We start from the raw sequence: 27510 nt of genomic DNA on the forward strand, positions 1-27510 counted from the left end.
CAATGAAGTACTTCTGGTCCCCCACGTCCTACTCACCATCTGTACTCAATCATCACAGCAACACATAAGCATTCAAAGGCAATTATGCATAGCAAACAAAGACTATAGATTAGAACAGTATACCAATAGTGAAAAAAAGATATTTGAAAAGCTTATAAATCTAATCTACGCAATGCTACGATCACATAGACACAAATTGCACTCAAATAGGATGTAAAACGGAGCAGATATGATGAAATTAGGCTCTGGGTGGCAGTTTCGTAAATAACACAAATTATTATCAAATTAAAATAAATATAATCTGAATTTAAATCAGGATCAGGGACGGTGGGTAGAATAAAGAATAAAGGAAGGGGTGTTTTTGCAAAAGAGAGTGGTCAAACCGGTATGGTCCAATATCGGCCGCTGGATCTAATCTGGACGGTCCAGATTAGAAGAGGGAGAGAGAGAAAGAGTAGCCAACCGGAACAGGGGTACCGGTGCGTCGGAAGCCATGGCCGGCGGCGAAGGTACTAGTTGACGCACATGAAACCGGCCCTTGAGGCCACGGTTTGGCTCGGGACTGGAATGGGAAGAAAGAGGATACGATGGCGAACTCACCACGAGCGACAACGAAGGCAGAGACGGAAGAGGATGGCGAGCGGCTTAGAGAGCGGACAGCAAGAACCTGCATACGTCGGCGGCGATTAGCGACCAACCGAAAGCGTGAAAGAAAGAGAGAAAAGCTCCATAGCCTTGCTCATAGCAGGGAGAAACTCGGCGGCAAGCTTACGGTGGCGGCGAAGTGGCGCGACATGCTCGGTGAAAGCGGCGCTAGGGTTGCGGTGGCTGCGAGCTCCAAAAGAGGGCAAGCAAACTAGGGTTTGAGGCGGCAGCTGCGCGAGGCCATGTAGGAAGGCGGTGCGGGTGCAGGGCTAGCTTATATAGGAGCTAAGACGTGGGGCGCATGCACAATCCTGAAGAAATTGGACTCATTGCGGCGTTTTCCATCGGAACAGAGTATGGCTCAGGCACGCCCCAAGGATGGGGACGGCGCCGATAGGTGGCCCGGGATGTCAGCGACAGAGGACGTGGGGCCAGGCTGCCAGTGAGCCAAAGCGAGAGAGAGAGAGAGAGAGGCACGTCTGCGCGAGCTTGAGGCGTGGTTGGGCCGACCCAAGAGGGAGAAAAGGACAGGGGTGCGCGGGCCTGAGGGGGTGAGCAGAGGGAGCAGGCCAGCTGGGCGAGCAGGCCGAAAGCAGACAGAGGAGGGATGGAAAAGGAATTTTCCTTTTTCTTTTTCAGAAGTGGTTTTCCAATTCCATTTTCAAATAAATTTTGAATGCCTTTTAAGATTTGGTCAAAACCAATCAACACAAAAATAAGAATACAGCAGCATGAATGCATCAACATGTGTCTATCCTTATAGTTGCTTTTAATTTAATAAAAAATATTATTTCCCTAAGTTTGAATGCTCACAAAAATACATAATTAAATCATTTTCATCTATTTTTAAAGAATGCAATTTTTTAGGGTGTTACAGGATATAGCAAATATATAATTGAGCATGATTCATGTATTCATAGCATTTGAACATATCTTGTGATTGTTTAACCTAAAGAAATGCTAATAGTTCAACATACCAAAGTGGCCATATCTAAATCTCCAAAAAAATGGCCATATCTGAAATATATGGACTGGTGTGTGTGTGTGTGTGTGTGTGTGGTGGTATGGGTATGGGTGGTGTGTGTGGGGGGGGGGGTTGTCATTTTTATATGGGATGATGGCATGATGCATGGATTAGTATGGAACTGTTTAATAGTTATAGTAGCTAGGTCATTATTTTTTTTTTTGACCGAAGTCAGTAGAGGAGACCCCAAACTACTTTTTTTATATTTTTTATTTTAGACATGTTTAATTCGCTCCCACGAGGAGTCGAACCTAGGTCTGCTGGATGCTACTTAGGTATTCTAACCACTAGGCTAGAGGCCCTTCCGCAGCTAGGTCATTATATATTAGGCACCAAATTGAGAATACAACAGCGGACAGAACGAATAGTGTAGTCGGATGGAATGCTCGATCACTCGCCAAGTGTATATTAACTACATACAGTCAGTTACGTTGCTCACTTGCTCCTCGTATTCGTTTGTAACGAATGTATTTGTATGGGTTCGGGATGCTACTAGTTTTTTTTTTTTTGCGCCTTGAGCACACAATTAATTAGTACACATAAAAACCTATATATACAAATCATTATTCTGTACAACTCGTTTTGATATAAGGATGATATAGTTTGGTAATTAGCTTATTGTTGCGTCGTCATCGCCTCATCGTGTACATAGAGATTAATTAAGTCGCATTATTTACAATGAAAATTGTTGACGCTGGAGGGTGCCCGGATCACACACGTGTTGCACACAACTAAGCTACTACGCAGCAAGAACGCCACTTGACCGACGAAAGCGATCTAGAGACCTGTTAGACAGATGTTGAGCCCGTTCTTGGCTGCCTAGGATGCCGCCGAATCTCGCCATGAGACGCGACGAACAGCAAGAGGGGTTGGAAAAGGGGTGAAAGGGTTGGTACATTGATTTTTTGACGATTGATACACTACAAGAGATTGGCCCTTCTATGATAATTTTCATATGACAAAGCACTTTTTAGTCATAGAAACGATGCGTTTATGACAATTTTTCATCGGATGACAAGCGTTTGTGACTAAGTTGGGATTTAGTCAAACAATCGTCACCATGTGCACTTCTCAATCTTTGTTTTTTTTTCGAAAACCACTTCCCAATCTTTGTGACAATAGCTCATGATGAAAAATTGTCATTAATAAAAAACGTATTTTTTTAAATCCACCTTGGCATGGCCATGTCCTAGCTGGACTAGTGGGACCCACATGTCAGTTAAATGTGTCCTAGCTGGACTGGTGGGACCCACGTGTCAGTTAAATATTAACGGTAAAACATAGAATTAATGAAGATATGATCATCATAAGTTAAAAATCATTCATGAATGAAACATAGCCCACATGTAAGTGTCCCTGGCTAATAACTAATCGACAATAAATGTGTGTGACGTGTAAAGTTTATTTTATAGTGTATATTAATGGAAAAGTTATGTTTCAAAAACAAGTTTATATTTAGTTGGTGACGATAAATTTCATTTAGGTAGTTTCAAAAATGCTTAAATCAATATATTATGAGTTTGAAAATTTTGAAACCTCAAACATGCATGTCTAAAGAAAGTTTCAAAAGCAATTCAAACTAATAATATATTCTTCTCTTTTTTTTTTGCATTAATTTCAACCTCATCCATGTCCTGGGCTGAAATCTGCTTTCTCTAATTTTTTTTTCCTAGCCCACAAGCTACAAATGGCCTGAGTGCCATAAATTTCAACCTCATCCATGTCCTTGTTGGGCCGAAATCAACTTTCTCTAATTTTTCCCTAGCCCACAAGCTAGAAAAGGCCCGAGTTAAAATCTGATATTTTTAAAAAAAAAAAAGTGGCACATGGGGATCGATCACTGGACCTCAAGGTTCCTGGTCAAGTGCTGTAAAAAACAAAAAATGTTCCTGGTCAAGCGCCCAAACCACTGGACCATTAAGATCTTAGAGACAGTAATTGAAGATGTATTTCTAAAGAAATAGCTCAGGTAATTAAAAAATTGAAAAAAAATGATCAAAAGGACGCTCGAACTCACAACTTCATGAACCAAAAGATAATTCTCTACCAGCAGGCTGCAAACATGTTGTTGTCTATAGGTGCCGTTAAATTTTGTTTTATAGAAGCTTATCTGTGGAGAAGAATATTTGATAATAAATATAAATAAAACAAAAAAAGTGCTTCCATGGCATTAGAAGCTTATCTGTGGAGAAGAATATTTGATAATAACTCATTATCTCAAGGTAAATGAGGTTACAAGCCTCTACCAGTAGGCTATGAAAACATTAGTGATTGCGGGTGTGGTTCGTTTTTTATATACGATTTTAATTCGAGATAGAAAACGATTCCAAAAAAATTTATATCGAAATAGCATATTGTTGAAACTTTAGAAAGCTAAGGTTTCATTATTGTTTCAGGAAGCAGTGCTCATATTCTGAAATTCAAAATTTTGGATTGTCAAATTGTGGTAATGTATGGCTTGGACATTTGAATTGTATTAATTGTTATGTTTGATACCTTATGTCTAACCATTAATTCTAGAGGAAATCATCTGTTTTGATGTCTAATTATCATTGTTATTAAATTGAATGTGGTTTATTATTTGTGATGATTTTGTATATGGGCTTGGGTCATAATATCAGATACAAAATGGTCTAGAATACTACTGAGCCTATACAGAAAAAATAACAAGGCTGTCAACAAATGGGCCCAAAATGGTCGGCCAACCCACTGGTCAGTTGGGCTTATTCGAATAATAATTGTAAAAACCAGCTCATGCTATATGGGCCAACTGGGCCAAATTCATTTTTATGATAATTATTTTCGTCGTACTACCTGTGCCACGTCACACGCCACATCATGTGCCACATCAAATATGTGGACACTTGTCATCATCTCATCTAATATATTATGACAAATATAGTGACTTACTGTGGTCATAACCTGGTGACAAACATGTAATTGTCAAAAGATTACAAGTGTCCACATATCTGACAAACGTGTAAACATGTTCTCCAAGTTTCCTATGTCAAAAACATGCCAAAAACCAATTTGGAATCTAAGCCGGTTCAAAATCCAAGCAGAGTTGACTAAGCTGACTGGAGGAGGCAGAGTCGGCTAAGCCTACTGGAGGTGGCTCACGTGTCTCGTCGTCTTCTCCGCGTGACTTCTTCAATGTTTTGATGTGCCATTGGACTTCCAACATGTATATGGTACATGATTTGTTAATGATGCCTATAATTCTCCTTGAGACACTTTTGGGTGTCAACGGAAATACCGCCTCCGACCAAAGGTTTGCGTTCATGGAGACCTACGGAGGCGGTTTCTTTGCCCACCTCGGTTAATCAATCAGAAAAACAAAAAAAAAACCAACGACGAGCCCACGGAGCCCATCCATGCGCCGTCGCCGTCACTCGCTGAATCTGCTACCACCACTGCCGGATCCAGCCACTGGGGGCCACGGACTGCGGCCACCGCTGGGATCCGGCTGCACGCCGTCAATTCGGCTGCACATCGCTACATCTAGAGGTGGAGGGGGAGCGGGAGCGGCGTCGAGCTGGAGGGGAGCGCCGCTAGGAGAGACATCAAGAGGAGGGCCGCTGGGAGGGGAGGGGAGCGCCGCCGGGTTGGGAGAGCCGAGATCTAGCTGCCAGGAGGTGAGCAGTTGGGAGGAGGGCCGTCGGGACAGGAGGAGCGCCGTCGGGAGGGGAGGCGAGGGCCACCGGGCTGGGAGAACTGAGATCCGCAAGGAGGCAAGACGCCGGGAGGGGCGGATCGTCGCCTAGAGGGGAGGGTTGGGGCGCCGCCGGGAGGGGAGGGGCGGGCTGGGAGAGGGGCGCTGCCGTGAGAGAAACGGGAGGGGAGGAGCGCGGCTAGGAGAGTGAGCTAGTTAACCCTAAGTCTAGCTTAGCTATGAGCCTGGTAGAAGATAGTTGTGGGTTTTGCCTGTGTTCGGAGCTGGGCCACTATTTTTTGAGGTGGGCCTTATAGTGCACCCACCTTTGAAAATGGATTTACCGAGGCGGGCGCCTTAAGACGATCGCCTCCGAAAATAGAACATTTTTAGAGACGGTTGTCTTAAAACGACCGCCTCCGTAAATCAATTTTTGGAGGCGAGTATTTCTTGACCGCCCCTGTAAATAAAACAATCCCCTCCGTAAATCGATTTTGCGAGGCGGTCATTTTTTGACGCCATGGTATATAAAAGGACCACCTCGCTTAATCGCCGAGCATTTTATGAGGCCGTTGGATTTTGTAACTGCCTCGATTAATAAAAGAGCACCGGCTCATAAAATTATTTGTGTAGTAGTGTGTGCCAGGCATGCAGGCAGGTTTGCCATACTTAATGAAATGAACCAATAATTCAGCACCTGGAAAAGGTTTTTAATCGGAGTCAGGCAACTCGAGAGCTCCAAAGGACATAAGAACTTCAAACAACTTTTCAGTGTGAACGAGATAGAAATTGTACTTCTTTTGCTCTTTATGTTCTTTGCCCTTATTCTTCATCTACTGTGGTACAAACTTTTTTGAAACGTCTGTCACGACTTAGTTTGAGCCATTCTTGGGAATGAGATAGCTACCAATATCACTACTATTGTACCACAGCCTCCTTGGCGCCAGCAGTGGATACGTCAGCGCTTTTACTGTGCGTCGTCGGATCCACGACATGCGGCGCATCTTCCTTCCCGCCCTTTTTCCTCGCGTTCGCCCGCTTCTTCGAGTCCTCGACCATTGATTGGATAGGTGGTGTAGAGAGGTTCACCTAGATGCTATTGTCGAATGAAGATCAGTGTATGATGAAGTGCGTGTGGGCCCAGCTAGGTCCCCGTCCCCGAGCTGTGCGCATAAGATCGGTCAACCCCTGCTTTCTCCCTCGACCTTCCCTTTCGACTTGCGTCCATTTGGCTTCCAGGTGCGTCTGCCTCCGCCCTCTCTCTTCTTCCTTGCGTTTGTGGGGCCGCCGGCCGGGTGGCGGTGGAGGTGGCCGGCCTGCTGTGGTGCCGTAGTGGGGGGCTTATTAGACAAGTTAATATCCTACTAGATAATCTTGTGTATCAAATACGTAAAGGAACCAATCTTGATTTGGCCAGAGATAGTAGTTTAGACCTGTACGGTAGGTTAGCAGTGATTGTATCTTTCCTGTATAGGCTGATGGTCAAATCACGATTGGTCTCCTGCTCCCTATGTAAGCCACCGGTGAGGGGCTGTTCCTCACCATAACATCAACACGCAACCCGTCGCCACCGTGCAACTTCCTCGCCTAGCGTCTGTATGAATTCTATCATGGTATCAAGAGCCTCTGCTTAGTAGAATCAATCCCAATTCCCACAAAACGATCCACCAACTCCATTATGGCATCTAGTTCATCGGCAGGATTCAATCTGAATCCATTGTTCGGCTTGAGTGTCTCGGAGAAACTCAGCAAGAACAACTTTGCGCTATGGGAGGCGCAGGTTCTGGCTGCCCTCCGTGGTGCGCGTCTGGAGGGGTTCATCACCGGATCAAAGGTGGAGCCCTCGAAGGAAATCGACGGCAAAGTCGATGGGAAGGAAGCCAAAGTCTCCAACCCAGCATATGAAGAATGGGTAGCAACGGATCAACAGATCCTAAGCTTCCTCCTCACGTCCGTATCCAGGGATGTATTCTCTCAAGTTACCAGGAAGAAGACCTCGGCGGATGCATGGAAGGCGATCCGCGACATGTATACGCGTCATAGACGCGTGCCCGCGTCGTCAACACCCACCTCGCCCTTGCCACTGCGCAGAAGGGCAACTCGACAGTTGCCGAATACATCGGCAAAGTGAAGATACTGGTGGATGAGATGGCCGCCGCCGGCCGTGTCCTTGAAGAAGAGGAGCTAGTCGAGTATATTCTCGCTGGCCTTGATGCGGATTTTAATCCGGTCGTGACAGCAGTGACTGCAAGATCTGATCCTGTCCCTGTCCAGGAGGTGTACGCCCAGCTCTTGGCCTATGAGACCCGCATGAACCTACAAGGTAGCGGGTACCAGTACTCTGCAAATGCTGCACATCGCGGTGGCCGCGGTGGTGGAGTCCGCGGACGTGGAGGAAGAGGAGTCCGTGGCCATGGCACTGGCTGCCGGCCGTCGTGGACCTGCTGGAGGAAGCACTGGCAACAGCCAGCGCAACAACAGGAACACCTTCAACAACTCTGGTACAGGTAATAGAACAAGCCATGACAAACCACTATGTCAGGTATGCTTCAAATTGGGGCACACGGCCGCAGATTGTTGGCACAGGTTCGATGAGAAGATCAGAGACATGTTGCTGCAGCAACGTCCTCCTATACGGTGGACCGCCGACACCTCCCCGCATCCCCTGCCTCACCCTATCCCCGGAGAGGCCAGCTCCGCCGATGGAGTCGCCAGAGATGGCCGTTGCACCGGTGAGGACGCCGGAGGTGGCAGGCCCGCTGCACGACCGCCGCAGCCACCGCCAACGATGGAGGGAGATGGATCCTGTGTGGGCGGCACCGTCGATGTTGGGGGTTCCGCGTCGTCGGGGTCCAAGACCGGGCCTTTTGGACCTGTGGGCTCTCAGGAGGCTGCCGCGGCGCCTTTGGCCAGCCCCTCCCTCTCGCCGGCCGCGGTGCCGTTCTACCCAAGCGGCTCACTGAGAGGATGTTCTAAGTACCGTCGTTGGGCGGACGATGCTAGCGCCGAGGATTCCCATGACGACCAGACTGCAGTGACGTACATGGATGTTGTTCGGCGTCTGGCAAAACCCCAGCCTCGCCCAACCGAGGTTCCGGGCTGCTGTGGAGCAATCAGAGGCCATCACAGCCTCGGGCGAAAGCAAGTTGGAGCGGGCTCCGGCCGTCAGCGAAGACGGAGGAAGCGCAGCCGTCCGCGCCCACAGCTGGTGTGCGGACTACCTCATCGGCCAGTGGATGGCCGCGTTCCTATGCGCCAACGCCTCGGTCACCGTGGACAGGTCTCTACCCCCAACGTCGATGGGTGGCGTGAGATCCTCCCCCGGCAGGAGACGGGACCTGTGGCCGCCTCGGTTGAGCCTCGCCGTGACGCAGGTTTGCGCGCACAGGCTCGGAAGATCCCTGCACAGCTTCACGATAGATGTTTCAACTGTCTCTCCTACTCGCACCAAGTAGCGATTTGCCAGTTGCCACGGCGTTGTCTGCGCTGCCGCGGCTTCGGACACCTCGCTAAGGACTGCAGGCGGCCCAGGCCTGCTTCGACCTCAGTGGCGAAGGGTACCAACCTGCCAAATCACTTTGCTCGTGATGACGTCCTAGCCTCCCAGCACGCGCCCCACCGCAGTGCGGTGGGTGCCACGCGGGGGGCCGAGGGGCGCGCCGGCGGGAGACGACGTCGACGCCGGACTAAGCCGAGGGACATCGTCACGGGTGTGCCTACCGACCATGTTGACAACGCAACTACTTCTACGGCTGCACTCTGCTTTCCTGAGCCAGATCCGCTGGCATTGGCGCTGTGCGCGAGAGCGGGACCTCTTGCATGGGTCGTCTCTTTCGATCCGATGCTGGAGGAGCTCGCCGCCTCGCTCGTCGTGAGCTGACCAGTGAGTGAACCAGCGCCTGGGTGCCAGCCTACTCTGGAGGCTGCCTCTCTGGGGATTGAGGAATCATTGATGGATACCCATTCTCCGGTGATGGCTGCTCACTCGCCTCAGTTGTCGCTGGTGCCGGAGCTGTCGCAGCTCACGCCGCCTCGGGTGGGACAACTCAACGTCAAGGATGAGATCACAGTGGCCACGCGCAACCCCAGCGACACGACGCCCACGCCACATGAGGCTGCTCGGCTTCTCACAAGGTTCGCCGAGGAGGTGCAGTGCAAGAGAAAGTCGCCATTGATCGCGAGTCCTCCAAGGCAGAAGGCGGTAATAAAGCGCCCCCTGCCAATCAAGAGTAGGCGGATTGCCACTCAGCAGTTGTCGCACGTACCGACCTCCAAGCGGGGCGAGGTACTACTCATGAAGAGGATGGGCATCGCGCCGCCGTTGGCACCAGTTTCTTTCGCGTCCAAGGGAGCATACGACGCCATTTTCGCAGAGAACTTGACGTCGAGCCAAGTTGAAGCCCTGGACGAGTTATTTCCAGCGACCAACACCTGGGCAGGTAGAAAGCTCTTCTAGGACGCCGGAGTCGAATCGCGCAGCCAGCAGCGAAGGTGCCCAGCTTCGTAGGTTGCAGCGCTGCTCTTAGCTCGGTTGTAAACCTTTTATATAATATCGAAGCTTAGAGTTGTTTGCTAGGACGATCCAACCTACGGCTGTAAGACCACCGAGGGCGCTCGTTAGAAGTGCGTCGTTTGTATGATTAAACTCTTAATTACAATGATTCGTAAATACACTGTATCCAGCCAATATAAGCCCCCTATTGCAACATCCAGACATGCTCTTCTTTATTACGATATGGGATGTAGTTTAGTGTTTTTGCTACATATTGTCTCAGTCATCAAAACAATTGTCTCACATTTTAAAAAAAAGCAACATTCAGTCATCAAAAGCAACATTCATATTCGGTTCAAAAAAAATATAAGCTAGGTAGACAAGCTAGGCCCCAAACAGCTAAATGCTCGCTGACAGCATATTTGGTTCAATCAGACCATACATTAGGTGCCAAACAGCCAATATATAACTTCTGTTTGCAAAGAAACAATTAACTTGCCTTGGGTGCAAAGCTGCTATCAGGTGACGCATGCACTACACTGCAGATGCAAAACCCTATGCAACCAGTGTCTATAAACGCCTAACCTTTTTTTTCCTTCATTTTGAACCTGCAGTTGTGCCAGTCAGACACTTTGCTCACATTGCAAGGGAAGAGAAGCAGAGTTATACTGCAAAAACAGTAGCAAATGGTATGTGCTGTACACTCTGAAATGCATCTATGTTTGGAAGCACAATGCCTGACAGATCAAATTTTGACATGCACAGTTCTGACCTGGAGATGCTCTTTGGGAGGCTATGGGCACAATTGCATCAGAGAAATTTAGCATCCCAGTTTGAAATTTATATGTGAAAGTATATACAGCTAGGTGCTGGATTATGAATCAGATCGGACCCATCAAAGATGTGAGATGCAGCATCAGGCAGCAAAGCATCACCTAGTGGCACACTCATATATTTCTCAGATGTGCAGCACACTCATCTTTTCTCAGAGTGTATCACTTTCACACAATAAAAGAAACGAAAAAAATGAATCTGAATATAAGGCCCCATTCGCTGGTCTAAAACTTGGCTGAAACTAGCTGGTTTTGCGAGAGAGGAACACGGTAGCGGCTTGTTGATGAACAGTGTTCAGCCGGCTGGTCTGGTTGATGAATAGTAGAGCAGGAGCTGTTCAATCAGATGACAGCAGCGATGCGGCGCGTGTGCTGCGCTGGGGGATTCGGGTGAGACGTGGTGGAAGCTCACGCCGGCGGCGATGACGGTTGACGGCCTGAGGAGGCGAGGGCAGGGAAGAGGCGCCGACGCAGCAGAGAGTGGGACTTCCTACGGCGGCGGCGGCGGCGGCCCATCTGAACGGCACGACGGAGGACAAGGACACGTCGAAGAGGACAACGCGACAACTCTCTCCCGCGCACGCCCAAACCAGAAGAGCATCTCAGGCCACGGTCTGGAGCCGGCGGTCGACTTCGCGTCAGGCCACGGGCTTTCCCCCTCGCCTCGCCAGACGACGATGGGACCCGTTGTACATTGGCGGGTGTTTTTTTTAATGACATCACAAAGACATGGTTCCAAACAAAGATCCAATAATCTGACCATCCGGATCACCAGCACAACCATAGGAGACAGCAGAAACACAAACACCTGACTGAGAAGAAAGATGGCTATCCTTTGTTTTAATGTTTTCCACAGCAACAACACAGGACTTCAGATTGGAACAAAGTTCAGACATCTCAGTTTTGAGGGTCTGTACCTCAACCACATCTCAAATTGTAGCACCTGCACTTCCGATCACAGCATAGCAACCTCTTCTTCATTTCCCGTGTGTGTTTCATCAGTCATGGATGAGATCCAAAGGGGCGTCCGGACAAATCCTCCCCTTGACGCCGCTCAGATCAGGTCTAACGCTGCCGAGAGTAGGCAGGAACTAAGTCGGCAACCAAAATCTGTTGCTGCTCTACGCCTCTACCACTAACACCCACCACGCCCCACAGGGTTTATAACATCTGTTGTTACAACATATCCACTTGGGCGAAACAAGTTACAGTCAATGGTGGTAATTCAGATATGTTTCCCTATCTACTTGGTTGTTCTTTTACTGATCTACCCATTTGGCCTCCTTGGGTCCGTAACTTTGTTACTCCCACACATGAAAGGTTGGATATATGTAGTTGAACCTGCATTGTACCAATGGATATTGTAAGCATCGTTTTTTTTTCCAGTTTGAAGCATTAACAAGTACAGGCTGCCCACAGCATACTTCTCAGAAGGGGAGAGGTTGGAATCCAGTTTAGGGTCTGCATATGCTTCACCAGCTTGATCATGTAGTCCGGCCTTGACTTTTGCACTCTTATTTCAATTTCCCTTTTGTGCCTACACATATCATCCTAGGAAAAAAATAGAAGTTGAATTAATGCAAGGAAAAGGAAGAGTATATAAACTCCATGCATGTACAGGATATTAAATTAATTATTTAGTTTGTTTAAATTTTGTCCATAAATATTTTTGTACCTTTGCTCCTCTGTAGCTGTACAAATCATCCATGTGGGCGACGACCTTTTTCCTTAAAAACATCACTGAATTGAAAAGATTCGACTCCTTATCAGTAAATCCCAGACTTGTGATGCAACTCTTCAGGTCAAGACTACTTATAGACTTTAGTTTTCTTTCCTTTTCACTATCATTGTCAATGCACCAGTATACTTCCCGAATGAAATGGACTTTTGTATCAACATCCCATAACCCGGGTTTCCACATCAAGTCACTGTAGCTACATAGTTTAAACATGAATATAAAAGAATAAAAGCATTAGACATGAGCACCATTAAATGCATATAGTAGGTCATTATCGAGAAACTTTCATATTATTATATGGTTAAAAGTAAAATCACTTACATTAGCGATTTTTCTGTATTGGTCAGCAGAGTGAATAATTGTGTTAATTCTTGATTTGGTGTAAGCTCAAACCTACTCCAAAAGTTTTTGAGATATGTTCCAATGGATTCCCAATTCATTGATCGAACATCATCTACTGTTGGATCTACCAAATATTGATATAAGAAATGTTAGCAGGAAATTATCAAAAAAAAAATCTAAAGAAATGTCTAAATGCATTGAACAATTCCGGTATTGGTAGCAATCAGATCAGTGGAAGAAATGTTCTCACTGATAAAGTAATAGACCTTGAGAATTGGAAAATGTTAAACTAAAAAACAAGTCATGAAACAATAGTTCAGTTGTCAACTTGTGATAAAGGAACATATCAAAGGAGCTAATTGTAATATAAGTACTACGTAAGGTCTCAAACCCAGGGGGTCTAATTTAACTCAAAATGTTGAGGGAGTAGTGTGTTTTTAGTAATGAAAGAAATTCTACAGTTTGATCCAAAGAAAACGTACCTTTGCGTCCCCTTTTGGTTTTCTTCCTCTTGTGGCTTGGGAACTCCTTTAAGAAATCTGCCCATAGAAACACATGATACTCGCCTTCAGCCACTCTTTTGTATACAATTCTTCGAGGATTAACTTTAAGTGGACGTAAAGGAAAAGAAGTTGCAGCATTGGCATTTTCATACTGCCCATTTATGCAGTCGACAACATTAAGAATGTCACTGAAAAACCACAAGAACATGTATATTAATGATGATGACATGATGAGTTAAACACTAATAGTAAGAAAAGTGAATATAACTGAAAAGAAATAAGTGTCAGGATCCAATGGATTTGACAAACTAATTTCCTAAGTAGAACGAACTGGAACACGAACTACTTCTGGCTTTTTTTCTCGAACAACGCAAGAGAGCTGCGTGCCATTTCATTAAGGTAGGAAAAAAACACAAGTACAAAGAGTAAGCATAAAGCCCAACCCGAACACGAACACACACCAAAAGCCTAAAAAACTATGAAGATGGTGACCCAGCGAGGAGGCCTGGGCCTTGGAAGCACCAGCCCAGCACCATATGGTGCTCTCAACATCCAATGTCTGGAGAGGTTGAAGGTTTGACTGCATAACTTCAAACACACATGAGTTGCGATGCTTCCAAATCTCCCAAGCCACTAGAATGATAAGGGAGTTTAGGCCTTTCCGCGCCTCGTTCGGTACCCCTCTGATCACACTCCACCAGCTAGAGAAACTTGTTCCTATGGTAGGTCCTACAGCAGCCAGATTCAGTTGCTGCAAAATGAAAAACTAAACCTGCTGAGAGAAAAGACAAGAGACTAGCAAATGCTGGATTGTTTCCTCAGCTTCATCACAGAATGGGCAGGCAGTCAGATGAGGCAATCCTTGCTTGGCTAGCCGGTCTGCAGTTCAACATCTGTTGTTGATAGCCAACCGCAAGAAGAATTTGCAGCAGAGGGGCCCAGCTCTTTCAGATCCTCCTCCATGGGATGAACTTGATGGTTCCAACGAAGAATGCGGCGTAAGCGGATTTCCTGCTCTACCCAGGATTGGGTTACCTTCCAACGATGCTGACCAGGGACACTTGACAGTAGAATTAAGCCATCCATCCACCGAGTCCCATACCAGCAGGTACTCAACCAGTACCTGAACTGTTAGGGGCCCTTTGATATCACGTACCCAATTCCTAATTAAAAAAAAACGTACCCAATTCCTATTTTGGAGTGTCTGGGCTACAGTCCGAGCTTTTTTTTTTTTTACAACAACTACCGTCCGAGCTTTGAATGCCCTTCTTGGGATTGCCTTAAATAAATTGGGAGCTAATTCCGCAATGGTCCTCGCATTCAATCACCGATCCAACCAAAAATGAATGGATTCACCATTCCCCACAATTGTTTCCGTCGCCATACTAAAAAGTGCTTGGGCATTCTTTGGCACTTGGATTGGGAAACCAGCCCACGGCCTAGCAGGGTCTGTTTTTTCAGCCCAAAGCCAACGGTTCCAGGTTATGAATGCCTAAGCCAAACTAAGGATTTCCAGGTTATGAATAACTAAGCCACCATACTCTAAAGGATGCTGAACTCTTGTCCAGGACACAAGACAGTTACCTCCATTTGCCTGTTCTTGACCTCTCCACAGGAAGCCTTTGCGTTTTTTCTTTCAATAGCCTTGATTGCCTACTTTGGAAGATCCAGAACAATCATATGACAAATGGGATAAGCTGACAACACCGCTCTAACCATTACCGAGCGCCCAGCTCTATTCATCAAGGAGGCTTTCCAACCTGGAAGGTAATCTTCAGAGACAGAAACACATCCTTAGTAGTTAGTTGGCTTGCGGATAGTGAGGGGAAGGCCAAGGTAGATGAAGGGAAAATCCCTGATTGCACAGCAATGTTTTCTGATCGTCCGATTAATCGCGATTAATCATCCTTATCGGTACTTAGCACTTGATTAGGCCCTCCGATTCGATCAGAGCGATCAGAAACCTGATCGTCCGATTAATCATCGATTACTCGCGATTAATCGTCCGATTAGGTCTCTTTGCCGATCAGCACTAAATAGGCAGATGGGCTACTTCAGTTTACTGGGCTCTATTTATTTGGGCCAGTCCCATTAGGGTTTCTCTTATATACCTCACCCCCACTCTCTCTCCTCAGTCCTCAGTACTCCTCACTCCCGCTGTGTGTGCCAGATGTATACCAGGAAGCATCCAAGGACTGCTGCAGCTGCTGCTCCAGATAGCATTGATGATGAAGATGATGACCATGAAGATGAAGCACAAGTTCAGCCAGATGCATCTAATGCTGAAGTAGGAATGGAGGTGGATGGAGACTCGGGTGGAGATGGAGGAGGCGGCTTCAATTTGGATGATGATTTGCTTATTTAGATTTAGATGGCTGCTGAATGCTGATTGAATGGCAGCTAGTGTTATCTTAAAAACTCTGAATGTTGTTTGCAGTGTTTAATTATTTAGTTTGTAGTATGTACTCAGTACTCGTACTATATTAAGTAAGCTGTGGACTATGCTAGTTTTCTTAATTCCTACTTTTCTGGATCTGGATTGAGTATGTGCTGCTGTAATGCTGTCAGTCTGTCACACTATTCTTTTGCATCTACTTACTCAAGTTATCTATTATTCCTGCAGAAAATCAGCAAACATATGGAGGCTGGGACAAGAATATGGAGTCAAATCTCATAGGTAAGTAACCAACTAACTAGAAATATGCTCGATGTCTACTATATAAATATATAGTATATGGTATATTATATATATACCATACATATATGATATATACTTATATAGTCCTCCTATATGCTGGACGATTATATGGACGACTAGACCGATCAGAGGTCGATTAATCGTCCTGATCGTCGATTAATCGTCCTGATCATCCTAATCGGTACCAGACCAATTAGGAACGATAGGCCGATCAGAAAACATTGTTGCACAGGCCAAGATTTCTGAGGTATGCAGCTTATCCTCATCCGAGCAGTGAATAGGAGTTGCAGAGCTTTTTGTCAAATTAGTTTGAAGCCCAGAGGCATGCCCAAACAGGTCAAGTAGGAGCTTAATGACTTGGAGGTCACTCGACGAAGGCCTCAAAAAGTTCACTGCATCATCCGCATAGAAGGATACCCGGTGTCTTGCTTGCTGAATGCCAATCGGCTGCAACAATTGTTCTCTGGTTGCATAGTTAAGGAGTCATGAAAATACCGCCCCCTCGAGATCAGAACTGAAAAACCTTGCGGACGGAAACGGAGTCCTCCCATGTGGCCTCAGATGCTAGACAAACATCCCAGTGGATAAGCCATTGGACCACAGGCTCATTGTTGGAATTTCAGCAAGCACAGTGCGGCGCCCATCAGAATCTACCAGAGGAAGCCTAGGATTAGGGACAGCTTTAGGACCAACATGTTGCTTTAATTGACTCACATGGAACAAGGTAGTTTTCCACTTTTCCAGACATTGGTTCACACTCTGTCTGGCCATCAGACTGAAGATGGTGTCCTGAACTCATCCATAATTCAACCTTTAGAGCGGCGAACAGATCAGTCCACAGAGTACTAGTGAAAATTCGATAACGATCAGGGTGTAGACCATGCAATTTGAGTCATCCTATCACTTATGTGGGGCTCTACAACTTCTAAAGTGCTGCTAAATAGGGCACCAGGTGAACCTTCAACCATCGAAGAAGAGTGCTCTTGTGCAAAACAAGTTTGGAGAGGGATTTAAGGAAGCTATGGTTTAAGTCTACTCAATGCTAGCAAGAACTAGTTTCATTGCATCATTGGAGGGAGCTACTCACTGCAAGCAACTTCATTGGGCAATTTACTCAGTTTGGTATACATGAAAGGAGATAAATAGGAGGTGGTTAGAGAATAGAGGAGCCAATCTGGATAGAGTGCTCTTGCTTATAAGGACTTGTAGCGACTAGCACAGGCATAATTAGGTTAGCTAGCTATGCAATCTTTTATCTCTTTGTACATAATTAAGCCCTAGCATGATGTCTAAGGCTGGTAGTTTTTCTAAATTCTTTAATAAAAAGGCAAAGCACCTGCCATTGTTCCTAAAAGAAATTACTTTGTGTGCAACAAATATGCATAACAATAAATTACTTACCAAAACAGTCTAGAACCTTGAGGCAAGAAACCATAAGATTTGGCTTTAGAGCTGTTGCCCTCAACTAAAAATATTTCTTCCCTTGAAAGATCAACCAGAGCACCGTCAAAGGGCACAAATGCTATGAACGCTTTAACTTCCCCTTTTCCGAAATCACCCCCACGACATGCCCAAAGACCGATTGGGGAGAGTAGATTTGGATGCTTCAAGGTAATCAACAAATTGTAGATACGCACTGCTTCATCTACATCACCAAATGGCTCAGCAATACAGTACTGAATATTTTCTTTGCATTTCACTGCAGCTCGATAAGAGTCTCCCATTGCAATTGTCTCATCATACACAATCAATTTATGCTCTTCCTGTCCAATGCATGTCTAAATAACAAAAGCATTTGCACAGCATTAGTTTCTGAATAATTTACGGGGTTGTCTAATAAATTGACAAAAGAGATTAGCAATTACCATCACAGTTGGCTGAGACATTCTTGAAAACCTACTAATAAGCAAACAACTTGTTAGGAACTAAAAGCAATAGAAATCGTGTAAAACAGCAAATTGACTAATTTGGGCAGGTGATAGTTAAACCACCAGGAGGGGATATGTACCCACCCAAATCACGTGTCTACATCTGACAGGAATGTACTAAAAAAAGTGTGGTGGTGTGGCTTGGAGTTCGGCTTTTCAGTGCATGTGGGTGGGACCACTGCTGCTCTCCCATTTTTCTATAGCAGATAAGGCTTTCGGCTACACACCAGTTTTTGTGCGTGCAATACTAGCCCATGGGTCTCCTACACAGCTACTCCGCCATTTTTCTAACAAAAATGCTGAAATAACTAGTATTTGGGTTGACTGACATAGTGACAGACCCATTATTTGGGTCGATTAACATAGTGACATAGTCAGTTGCAATTTTTTTATTTTTAATCCTTTTTTATTAAAATCTTATTTAAAAATAACCCCATTCTGGACAGCGACTTTTGCACGATGAAAAGTATGGAGTACATGGCCACGGCACCCTGCATTCCTGCACGAGCTGAGTTGGCAGCTACCAAGTCTGTGACTGTGTCAGTAGGCTCCTAGGCCGTAGCTATGGAGGGCATGGGGAGGGAGTTGGATAGCATGGTTTTGGTTACAGTACCTGTATTAGGAGGGAAAGTGAGTGATTGTGGCCAATAGAATTTTTCCTTCCCGTCAAAACTCTGAGCTGAGGCATGCAGCAGGTTTCATTGTGTAGCAGGCTAGCTTTTTATCGTGTTGAAACTGAGGACATTGAAACAAGTTGATGCCTACCCAGGTTGCTGCCGTGTCACCCCACTTTCAGGTCGCGCAAACAGACTTGACACCACGCATGCTCAAAGTCAGATGCGAAATGGAGGGGTCTTTTGTCACAGACGCAGCAGAAGCAAGCTTTCATCCTGCCGTTAGAGCAGGCACGCGTCACTCATCCGCAAAGTGGGTAGCTACCAGACCCAGGTTGTTAGCTACCACCCATTGTAAGAGGGGACCTTGTGTTTATAGAAACAATACCAAACAAGATCTCCTCTGCCAGGGGCAGCAGGCTCTTTATATCTTCAATTTAGGCGCTTAGCACGTGTTCGAGATGAAGAAAAGAAAGAGTAAAGATGATTTATAGTTTTTTAAGCCAACATCAAGGTCAAGATTTTTTTAAAACCGACATCAATGTTTGGCACTGGTAACCTAATTTTTTTTGTCAACACTTGATGGACTTGCCCCCCCCCCCCCCCCCCCCCCCCCCCCCACCCCCCCTATATCTAAATCCTGAATCCTGGCTCTGTCCCTGCCGTCTCCTATCTCTAATCAATCTAGGAGGGTTGGGCAGCTGTGCTTAGGACTGCATAGCCCAGGCCTAAACCCAAGAACATATGCGCATGTACATTGTCTAACATGCCCCCACAGTTCGATCATCGAATGAATGAACGTTCAAGCTAGAACTGAACTCCGTGAAGACCGTGGAAGGCAGCCCCTTGGTGAAAATGTTCTGTGAACTGTGAGGAGGTTGGAACATAAAAGACGCGGTCCTGCAGACATGACCGAGAACAATGCCCTCATGAACAAAATGGTGATCAATCTCCACATGCTTGGTGCGCTGATGTCAGCAGCTTCATGGAGAAGCATGGCATCCTCGATAGTGCACGGCAGATCTAGCGCGTGGGAGGCGACATCGGCTTCAGCATCATCTTCAGGGTCCGGAGGTACAACGCTCACGGGTGACACGAGCCAGAGCATCCTGATAGCATGGGGCGGCGGCGCCCTGGTCCTGAACTGCAAGGGTGATCTCGTGATCAGCCTCATGCGTGCAGGCAAGCGTGGACTTGCGGGCCTACCTAGCCCTGCGAAGGGGGGCCTCCTTCGCCTCGCAGGCTGCAGCAAGATGCTGGAACACTTGCTCGTCGATGGAGGCCTTGGCCTTCGCGGCTGCCGCAGTAAAGGGAGAGCTAGGAGGTGTGCCGGGGATGGCTGAATGTAGGAGCAGCGCGGGGGATTCCGGGTGCGAAGGGAAGCGATACCAGAGAAGGTCAAGGCGGCACGAGGGGCAGCACATTCTAGGAGGGCTGGCCAGCTATGCTTGGGACTGCACAGCCCAGGACCAAACCCAATATATGCATATACATTGTCTAGCAGGAACCATACATGGATATCCGAGGTAAACTCTAAAACGCGTCAATATATGAATATACATTGTCTAGCAGGAACCATACTTAGATATCAGAGGTAAACTCTAAAACGCGTCAATATATGAATATACATTGTCTAGCAGGAACCATACTTGGATATCAAAGGTAAACTCTAAAACGCGTCGGCAACCTAGTTTATTGTACACTACAGTTCTACTTACACATCAGGGAAAAGGTTTTCTTCACCTTTGACCGATTACTTGAATTATTGCAGCAATGCAAACAAAATTGTTAAGATGCATACTGGACGTGCATCTGAAGAACAAATTTTCCTGTAAACAAACAACTAGCACTTGTTTTGCTACGTCAAAATTTAGATTTATTAGATTTATAACACGAAACAACTAGTCCATCTAAATAGTCCAAGCATAGAAAATAACAACAGAAGATAAGAGAATGCGGACCAAACAATTACCTCTTCTGTTGCTCTGGACCTGAACCACCGCTGCCGTGCCCTTGAATGCCCTGCCGAGCCGCCCTGCCGCGCCTAGAGCCTGTGCCCCCCGGTGGCCGAGCCTAAGCCCCACCGTGCGCCCCGCGGGGCCCTGAGCGTGCGTCCGTGCCGGCCGAGCGCCTGCACCCAGCCAGGCCCAGGCGCCGCGACGCCGACTGCCGCCGAGCCGCCCACAGCCCGCCGACGAGCGCCCGGCCCCTTCCGCGCGCGAGAGCTCGGTGGCCTCCCGCCCGCCCGCGCGACCTCGACGGCCGCCCGCTCGCGCCCCTAGGGCCCGCCGCCCGCCGCCCGGTGGCCCGACCCCGAGCCGCCCTGCAGTAGGGCGCAGGGCCGTTCGGCTCCCTTATGCGCGCCCTGCGGCCCGCGCGAGTATGCCCGTCCACCCTGGTTCTGTGGATTGAACGAGGGCCTGCAGCACAGCAGCAGTGCGGCTGGAGGCGAAGTGGGCTGTTTTTTTTTTAGCCTCGAAGTGGGCTGTTGCTCCTCTACTCCTCGTTCATCTGTTCTGCGCTCGCTAGACGCTAGTTTTTTTTTATCTCTATATAGTTCATACCCACTAATAGGCAATAATAAATAAATTCTCCTAAATTTCAACTCTCATGCTGCCACGTCACACCTATTTGGCAACCGTTCAGTCTACCTCCGGCACCTGCCATCTCTTCATGTCCCTACCAACGCATACGCATGACATGGCCTTTTCATGCCTACAGTAATTGTCAAGGCAGCTGATCAGTCGGTGAAGGCAACCAAGAGATCACCCAACATGCCCTCGTAAAAGAGAGACAGATCAGTGGCCACCGCCCACCAGGGCTCGACTTCATCCTCACATCACGCCTTCTCATTGTGCGGATCATTATATTAGTGCTTCATGCTAAGTATGTGTTCCCAGTTTCCCCACTTTACATGTTCTATATGTCCTGCTCGCACGGGTTGCTGCGGCACTGAGCACCTCCAGCTGATCAAGTCTCAAGTGGTTGCGAAGCGCCCAGCTGTAGTTGCTTAGATCAAGCACACCATCGGTAAAACGTCTTCTTTTTCTCTTCCGTGCAAAAAGCAAGAAGGAATGACGCTGTTCTACGATTTCAGTTTGGACACCTGTGAAGATCTGATCGAATCAATCACCTATCTATTGATTATCTATACTATAGTATAAAAGACGTGCAATCTGAGAACTCCGATCGCTCTCACAAATCACTGTTACCGGCACAGTTAACGTGAAACCCTGCGCTACAGTAACGGGTTTTATGCACAGTAACGGTCGCAGTATAAACAGTAACGGGTTTTATGTACAGTAACGGGTACGATATGAATAGTTCTCCGCTCCATTAAAGAACAGTACAGCTTTTTCGTTTTTTTTTGTTTTTTTTTCCCAACACACCACAAACCTTTTTCCCCCAATATTACCCGCGCAACGCGCGGGCTCACCTGCTAGTTTATTATATACATCTCCATGCCATGTGCTTACAACAATTCAATTAGCATCACATCTAACACCTTGATACAGATCGACGTTGTACTAGCAGAGAGTCTCGACACTGTCATGTTCGTCGCGGCCACCACACCGAGGGCGTGGAGGTCGACGAGGCCGTCACAGCACGCTTGCGTGACAGCTGGCAGGTACCGGCATGGTGCCGCTCAGTTTACTCTGCGACAACGGCGCGATTCCGACGCACGGCGCAGTGTCCGCTGGAATCGTGGTGGGGCGGGCGGTAGCAGCGGCGGGTGATGGACTAATGGTAGCCTGCTATCCAAACCGGCGCTGGTGTGGCCGTGTGGCAATTTGCCTCTTCGATCTAGCTATTTACCCATTCTAATATATACACCCATATATCTTTCCCATCATACTCCTGTATGATTCTCCTAACAGATGCCATGCTACTTTATTCTTCTCTTTGCTTAGCTCGTCAAATGCCTCTACAAAATTGGTGTCCACGAATTTCCGCAGCAACGCGCAGCTAGTTGAAAAAAATAATTCAGTCTATTACTTACGAGCCACTTAAAAGTTGTCTCCTATTCAACCACTGAGACGGATTTCTTTAGACCATATAGTGTCAATGCTGTTTATTTTGGGTGTAATAAATGTAGCTAACGGCAAGATCAAATATTTATTTTACCTTTTGGCTCGTCATGCAAACCAATATTTTAATATTGCCATTCCCATTTTCAACCTAACAAAATTTACATTCAACTATCACCGGTATGTATATCACACGCACGCATTTTGCCATATGAAACTTTTTAATGGAGCAAGTACAAAATTGTTCAATTTCATACAAAGAAAAAGAAAGGAAAATTTACAGCAACACACTAACAAGAATGGCCATGAACACATTTTAGAAATTCGAAATATATAAACAAAATCAAATTACACATTTCGCGCATCACCAGGAATGGACATAAACACATCTTAGAAATTCAAAATTACAGCAACAAACTAACAAGAATGCTTGTTCATTGGAGTAACAAAATTTCTTCACAAAGGAAAATATTAAATAACAATAAAAAAATTGCACCAAAATAGTTTTCATTGAACTGAAATTACACCATTTTCTTCCAAAGGGATCTGTCCGCTCATATCCGTCAGCAATGCAACAGACAATGAGACAATCACGCACTTATGTGACGCTCAGTTGCTCACCATTCCGGTGCTAGCTGATGCCGGCCGGTCTTTGATATCGAGAACATACCGTCTCCTGCTCACTTTGTCGGTTCCTTCATTCAACTGAAAGATTCAAAAACTTGCATGATACTTAAGACTAATCTTTTTCATCATCCACTAGGTTAAATTGAAAAGAATGCAAATTAACAATAACCAATAAAATAGATCTATGGGTGCCGGGAGCCTTGAATTCCTCTATTATCTGTGCATCCATGGGTGAAAAAGAAGAAGTAAAGAGAGACGGAGAAGTAAAAAATCAAGATGATGAAGACAAGGAAGAGAGAAGTGGATGAGACCTGTTGACAACAAAAGGAGGTCAGAGAGGTCACATTTAAATTGGGAATCAAATACAAACAAGAAGAATAGAATTTGTGATAAATTGGGCAAAACCAGACGACTGGTCTGGCCGGTTTTGGAACTGGCACAAGCCAGTTTTTGGCCTTAATATGCGTTGACTTGGGAAACCGACCTAGGCTGTTTTTGGCTAGTTGTGGCCGAAACCCTACGCAAACCCGCCCTAACCGATTTTAGAAAGTGGCCTGAGACGGTTTTGGCTCTCCGAGTCTAAAGCAATCCAAATTCTATGCAAACTGCTTTTGATCTCATGGGAAACTTCCTGATTTTATTTGGAGAAGGCTTCCTACTGGGATAAGACCAGCCCCTTCTATATATATTAGAGGATCATGGCCAATTGAAGTGAACTACACACAATCGGTCAAAAATTAATTTATTACTGCTCTATTATATCTTTAGCTCCTCCAACCCTCTGTTGTCCAGCGCCTCTCTCAGCGAGATTTATTGGTGTTCTAAGTGACCTTGCCGATCCTAGGGCAACCGCACTATGTTCCTTCCCGATTGGTCTTCCTGGGAGGTGTTCGTGGGCTTTTCGAGTGAAGAACGAGCGACAAATCTGCATGGCCATCCTGCTCGTCGGTATTGTTTTTGACCTCTCTCCGCTACATGCTAGGCCATGTGTGGTCTCGAGTGAGCTAATCACTGCTTGTGTGTGACCTGAATCAACGTTAACATGACCCTTCTACATGGGTATCCTATGTTTTTCACTGGCTTTAACAAGTTCTTTAAAGCAAGAACCTCTCCTCCATGGGTAGGAGCCATTGCTGGGCACATAGATGGCCAACTAGATCATGTAGCCAATTCGATATGCTAGGCAGAGGTTGACGAAGGCTCACGCTAGCAACTCGCCGGGCTCTTTGGCTTCAAAGTCATCAGTCCATGTTAGGCTAGAAAGAATAGGAGTGTCATGACCCATCATTACACTTTTTATTAGCATCAACATCATGAGCATAACCATCGTAAATAATCATAATTTCAAAACTTAGAAGTCAAGACCTACCAAAGTCTGGTGCTACTGTGTTATCACAGATAGTTTGACAGGTCATATATGGCAGTCCGTTAAACTAGTGTTGAGTCTGCTTAAGTCAGCAATGACGAACATTCTGTCAATACATGACCATGCATAGTTTGAGTTGTACACCAACCCTTCTACTTGGCTCCACCCAAGTGGCATGGCAAGCCCAGCTCAACCTTGAACCTACTAGGGCCTCCTTCCACTCTCTCCCTCTAGCTCTACCACTCTCCTCTCTCACCCTCTGTCTCTCTCATTTTTGAACTCAAGCACCCTAACAAAGGAAATGGAGGAAGGTGGAGAAGAGCAATAGAAGGCCAATGTCAATCTTAGCCCCACCAACAGCACCACTCCATGGCAAGGATGAATAAGGAGGGCTCATTCCCTTGTATTGGGTGAAAGATTCAAGGAGAAGCAAGAAGGGAAGCAGGGAGTTGATCCAACCTTCAAGAATAGTTCCATCAACCATCCTTTGATCCAAGGTGGGTAACTCTTGCCTTGAATCTCATTGCAACCTAGAGATGAACTTAGATAGTTCAAGACCTAGATCCACCATTGATGACTTATAGTTTCGACTAGGGTTGTTCAACACAATGCACTTTGCTAGACAGGCTCCAAGTGACCCTAGGTGCAAGAGGGAGTTGCAGACGGAGACTATTGTCAGAGGTATTGGATCCAGCAATGTAGATCAACATATCATGCATAGGGAATTAGAAGGGTAGCACACATGACACAGATTTATACTGATTCAGGTACAGGGTACCCTATGTCCAGTGGAGAGTAGATCTCTTTATCTCATATGCTCTGGTTTACAAGGGCGCTGATGGCTAATTGCCTAGGGTTGCTATGAACTTGTGTTCTGGGTACCGATCGGGGCTCCCTTCCCCTCGTTATATAGTCCAAGGGTGAGGTTATAGATAGAGTCTTGATCAGTTCACATGTGGTTTTCCTAGTTGGTTACAAGGAAATCTACCAGATAGAGTTGGTTTCTATGTACATATTGTTATGCCTTGTCCACCAAACAGATGAGGTGCCCCCTCTAGGTTGGACTTCTCATGTAGCTTGCTTGGTGTACCCCATCTCATTTGGGTTATTGTCCGTTGAAAGGTCCTAAATGGCTAGAGGGGGGTGAATAGCCTATAAAAATTTCTACAAATACACTAGAGCAAGAGGTTAGTACACTAAATGGTGAAATGCAATTTTGCTCTAGCTCTACAAGCGTTGCAAGCCACCTATCCAATAATTCTAGTTGCTATGATCACTAGGCACAAACAATGGCTATGTCACTACTCACTAAGAGCTCTCAACAACTCTACACTAAAGAGCTCCACTAGGTGATACTAAACTAGCAAGCAAACAAGCTCTCAAAACTAGTTACACTAAAGAGCTTGTTACAACTACTTTGCAAGTAAGTAAAGGAATGAGTGGGATGTGTTATACCGCCGTGTAGAGGGATGAACCAATCACAATATGATCACCAATACAATCATCGGGAGAATGCCAATGGCAAGAGACAAGCGATTTTTCTCCCAAGGCTCACGTGATTGCCGACACGCTAGTCCCCGTTGTGTCGACCAACACTTGGTGGTTCAGCGACTAAGAGGTGTTGCACAAACCTCGTCCACACAATTGAACACCATTAGAACCTACCCACAAGTGAGGTAGCTCAATGACACGAGCAATTTACTAGAGTTGCCTTTGGCGCTTTGCCGGGGAAGGCACAAGACCCCTCACAAGCAACCGATCGAGGCCGGAGATAATCACCAACTCCACTCAACGATCCTCCAATCACCGGGCCGTCTAGGTGTTCGAAAACACAAGAGTAACAAGCTCACAACCAGCCCAAATCACCCAACTAGTGCCACAAGATGATGCAACTCAATGCAATGCACTAGAGGCTCTCCAACCTCACTTAAGATGATGAAATCAAGTGAACAAGTGAGTGTTGCTCAGCTTCCAAAGGGTGTGCACAAGTGTAAGAGGTGCCAAGAGAGTGGCCAAGGCTGACCACACCCTCTATTTATAGCCACACAAGCAAATAGAGCCGTTACCCTTTGGAGCTGCTTTCTGTGAGGGCACCGGACAAGGCGGTGCGGCCATCGGACAGGAGGGTGACGGTGCCCCCAACGGTCGAATTCCAACGGTCGACCAACGACTAGTTGGTCACCGGATAGGGTGACGGTGGCACCGGACAGGGGGTGGTGGTGCCACCATGGTCGAGCCCCCGAAAACACCCCTCTCTAGATAATTAGGGCGGTGACCATGGTGGTGCCCCCCTCGGCTATAAAACCAACTTGCTGCCCTCGGGTGAAACAGGGTGGTAGCACCAGATAGGCAGTGATGGTGCACCGCCGTGCCCATGGTAGTGAACACTGCCGTGTCCCGTGACCAACCCACAGTGGCCCTTCTCTGTCAGGTCCAGGTGGGCATCGCCCTAGGGGTGGTGGTGCCACTGGACAGGGGGTGGCGGTGCCACCCAGGCACCAAACCCCTTCCCCAAGTTGCAAACTTTTTGTGATTCATTCCACGACAACTTAGAGCAACTCTCCGCAAGCGATGCTAACTCTCAAAGTGTTTTCTCAAAACATGTTAGAGCCAAGTTAGCATTTCTCAAAATATTTTTCATAAATATTTTTGCTTGCTCTCCGAAGTGCACTAGGCCTAAAAGCAATGCATGAAGTCCAACACCTAGTGGCACTAGATGACCAAATTGTCTAGTTAAGAACCCCTCTTAATAGTATGGCCATCTACCCTAATCGTGATCACACTCTCTATAGTGTCTTGATCACCAAAACAAAATCCCTAATTATACATTTGCCTTGATCTCCATAGGGTTTTGTTTTTCTCTTTCTTCTTTTCCAAGTTGAGCACTTAATCATCATCATATGTGGCCATCTCATCATTTCATGTGATCAACATTACCACTTGAGTGCCACCATGCTTCACAACTTGGATTAGACCACCTTTTCTAATCTACACACTTAGACCAAAGCTTAGTCCTAGGT

General features: G+C 46.4%; 1 protein-coding gene and 1 non-coding gene across 5 annotated transcripts; one reads left to right on the top strand and one right to left on the bottom strand.

Annotated features, from left to right (window-relative positions):
- Positions 1–7487: 7487 nt before the first annotated feature.
- On the top strand, positions 7488–7626 carry LOC136490459 (small nucleolar RNA Z247). Its single transcript, XR_010767739.1, has one exon. It is a non-coding gene; the product is annotated as a small nucleolar RNA Z247 (small nucleolar RNA).
- A 3823-nt stretch (positions 7627–11449) lies between these two features.
- LOC136485112 (uncharacterized) lies at positions 11450–20845 on the bottom strand. 4 transcript variants are annotated; one of them, XM_066482058.1, is made up of 8 exons: positions 20442–20845; positions 17793–17823; positions 17329–17705; positions 13209–13417; positions 12706–12841; positions 12322–12580; positions 12071–12197; positions 11450–11987 (listed from the first exon to the last, which is right to left on the bottom strand). In XM_066482058.1, exons 2-8 carry the CDS (start codon positions 17811–17813, stop codon positions 11914–11916), a joined length of 1203 nt encoding a protein of 400 aa, XP_066338155.1. In that variant the 5' UTR covers positions 17814–17823; positions 20442–20845; the 3' UTR covers positions 11450–11913. The 4 variants fall into 4 exon arrangements, with proteins under 4 accessions (XP_066338155.1, XP_066338153.1, XP_066338154.1 ...); XM_066482056.1 differs by having other exon boundaries at positions 12706–12850; XM_066482057.1 differs by having other exon boundaries at positions 12706–12850; positions 17793–17826.
- Between the last annotated feature and the right edge of the window lie 6665 nt (positions 20846–27510).

Source organism: Miscanthus floridulus, chromosome 10 (assembly GCF_019320115.1).
Source record: "Miscanthus floridulus cultivar M001 chromosome 10, ASM1932011v1, whole genome shotgun sequence".
In the NCBI taxonomy this organism is placed as follows: domain Eukaryota; kingdom Viridiplantae; phylum Streptophyta; class Magnoliopsida; order Poales; family Poaceae; genus Miscanthus; species Miscanthus floridulus.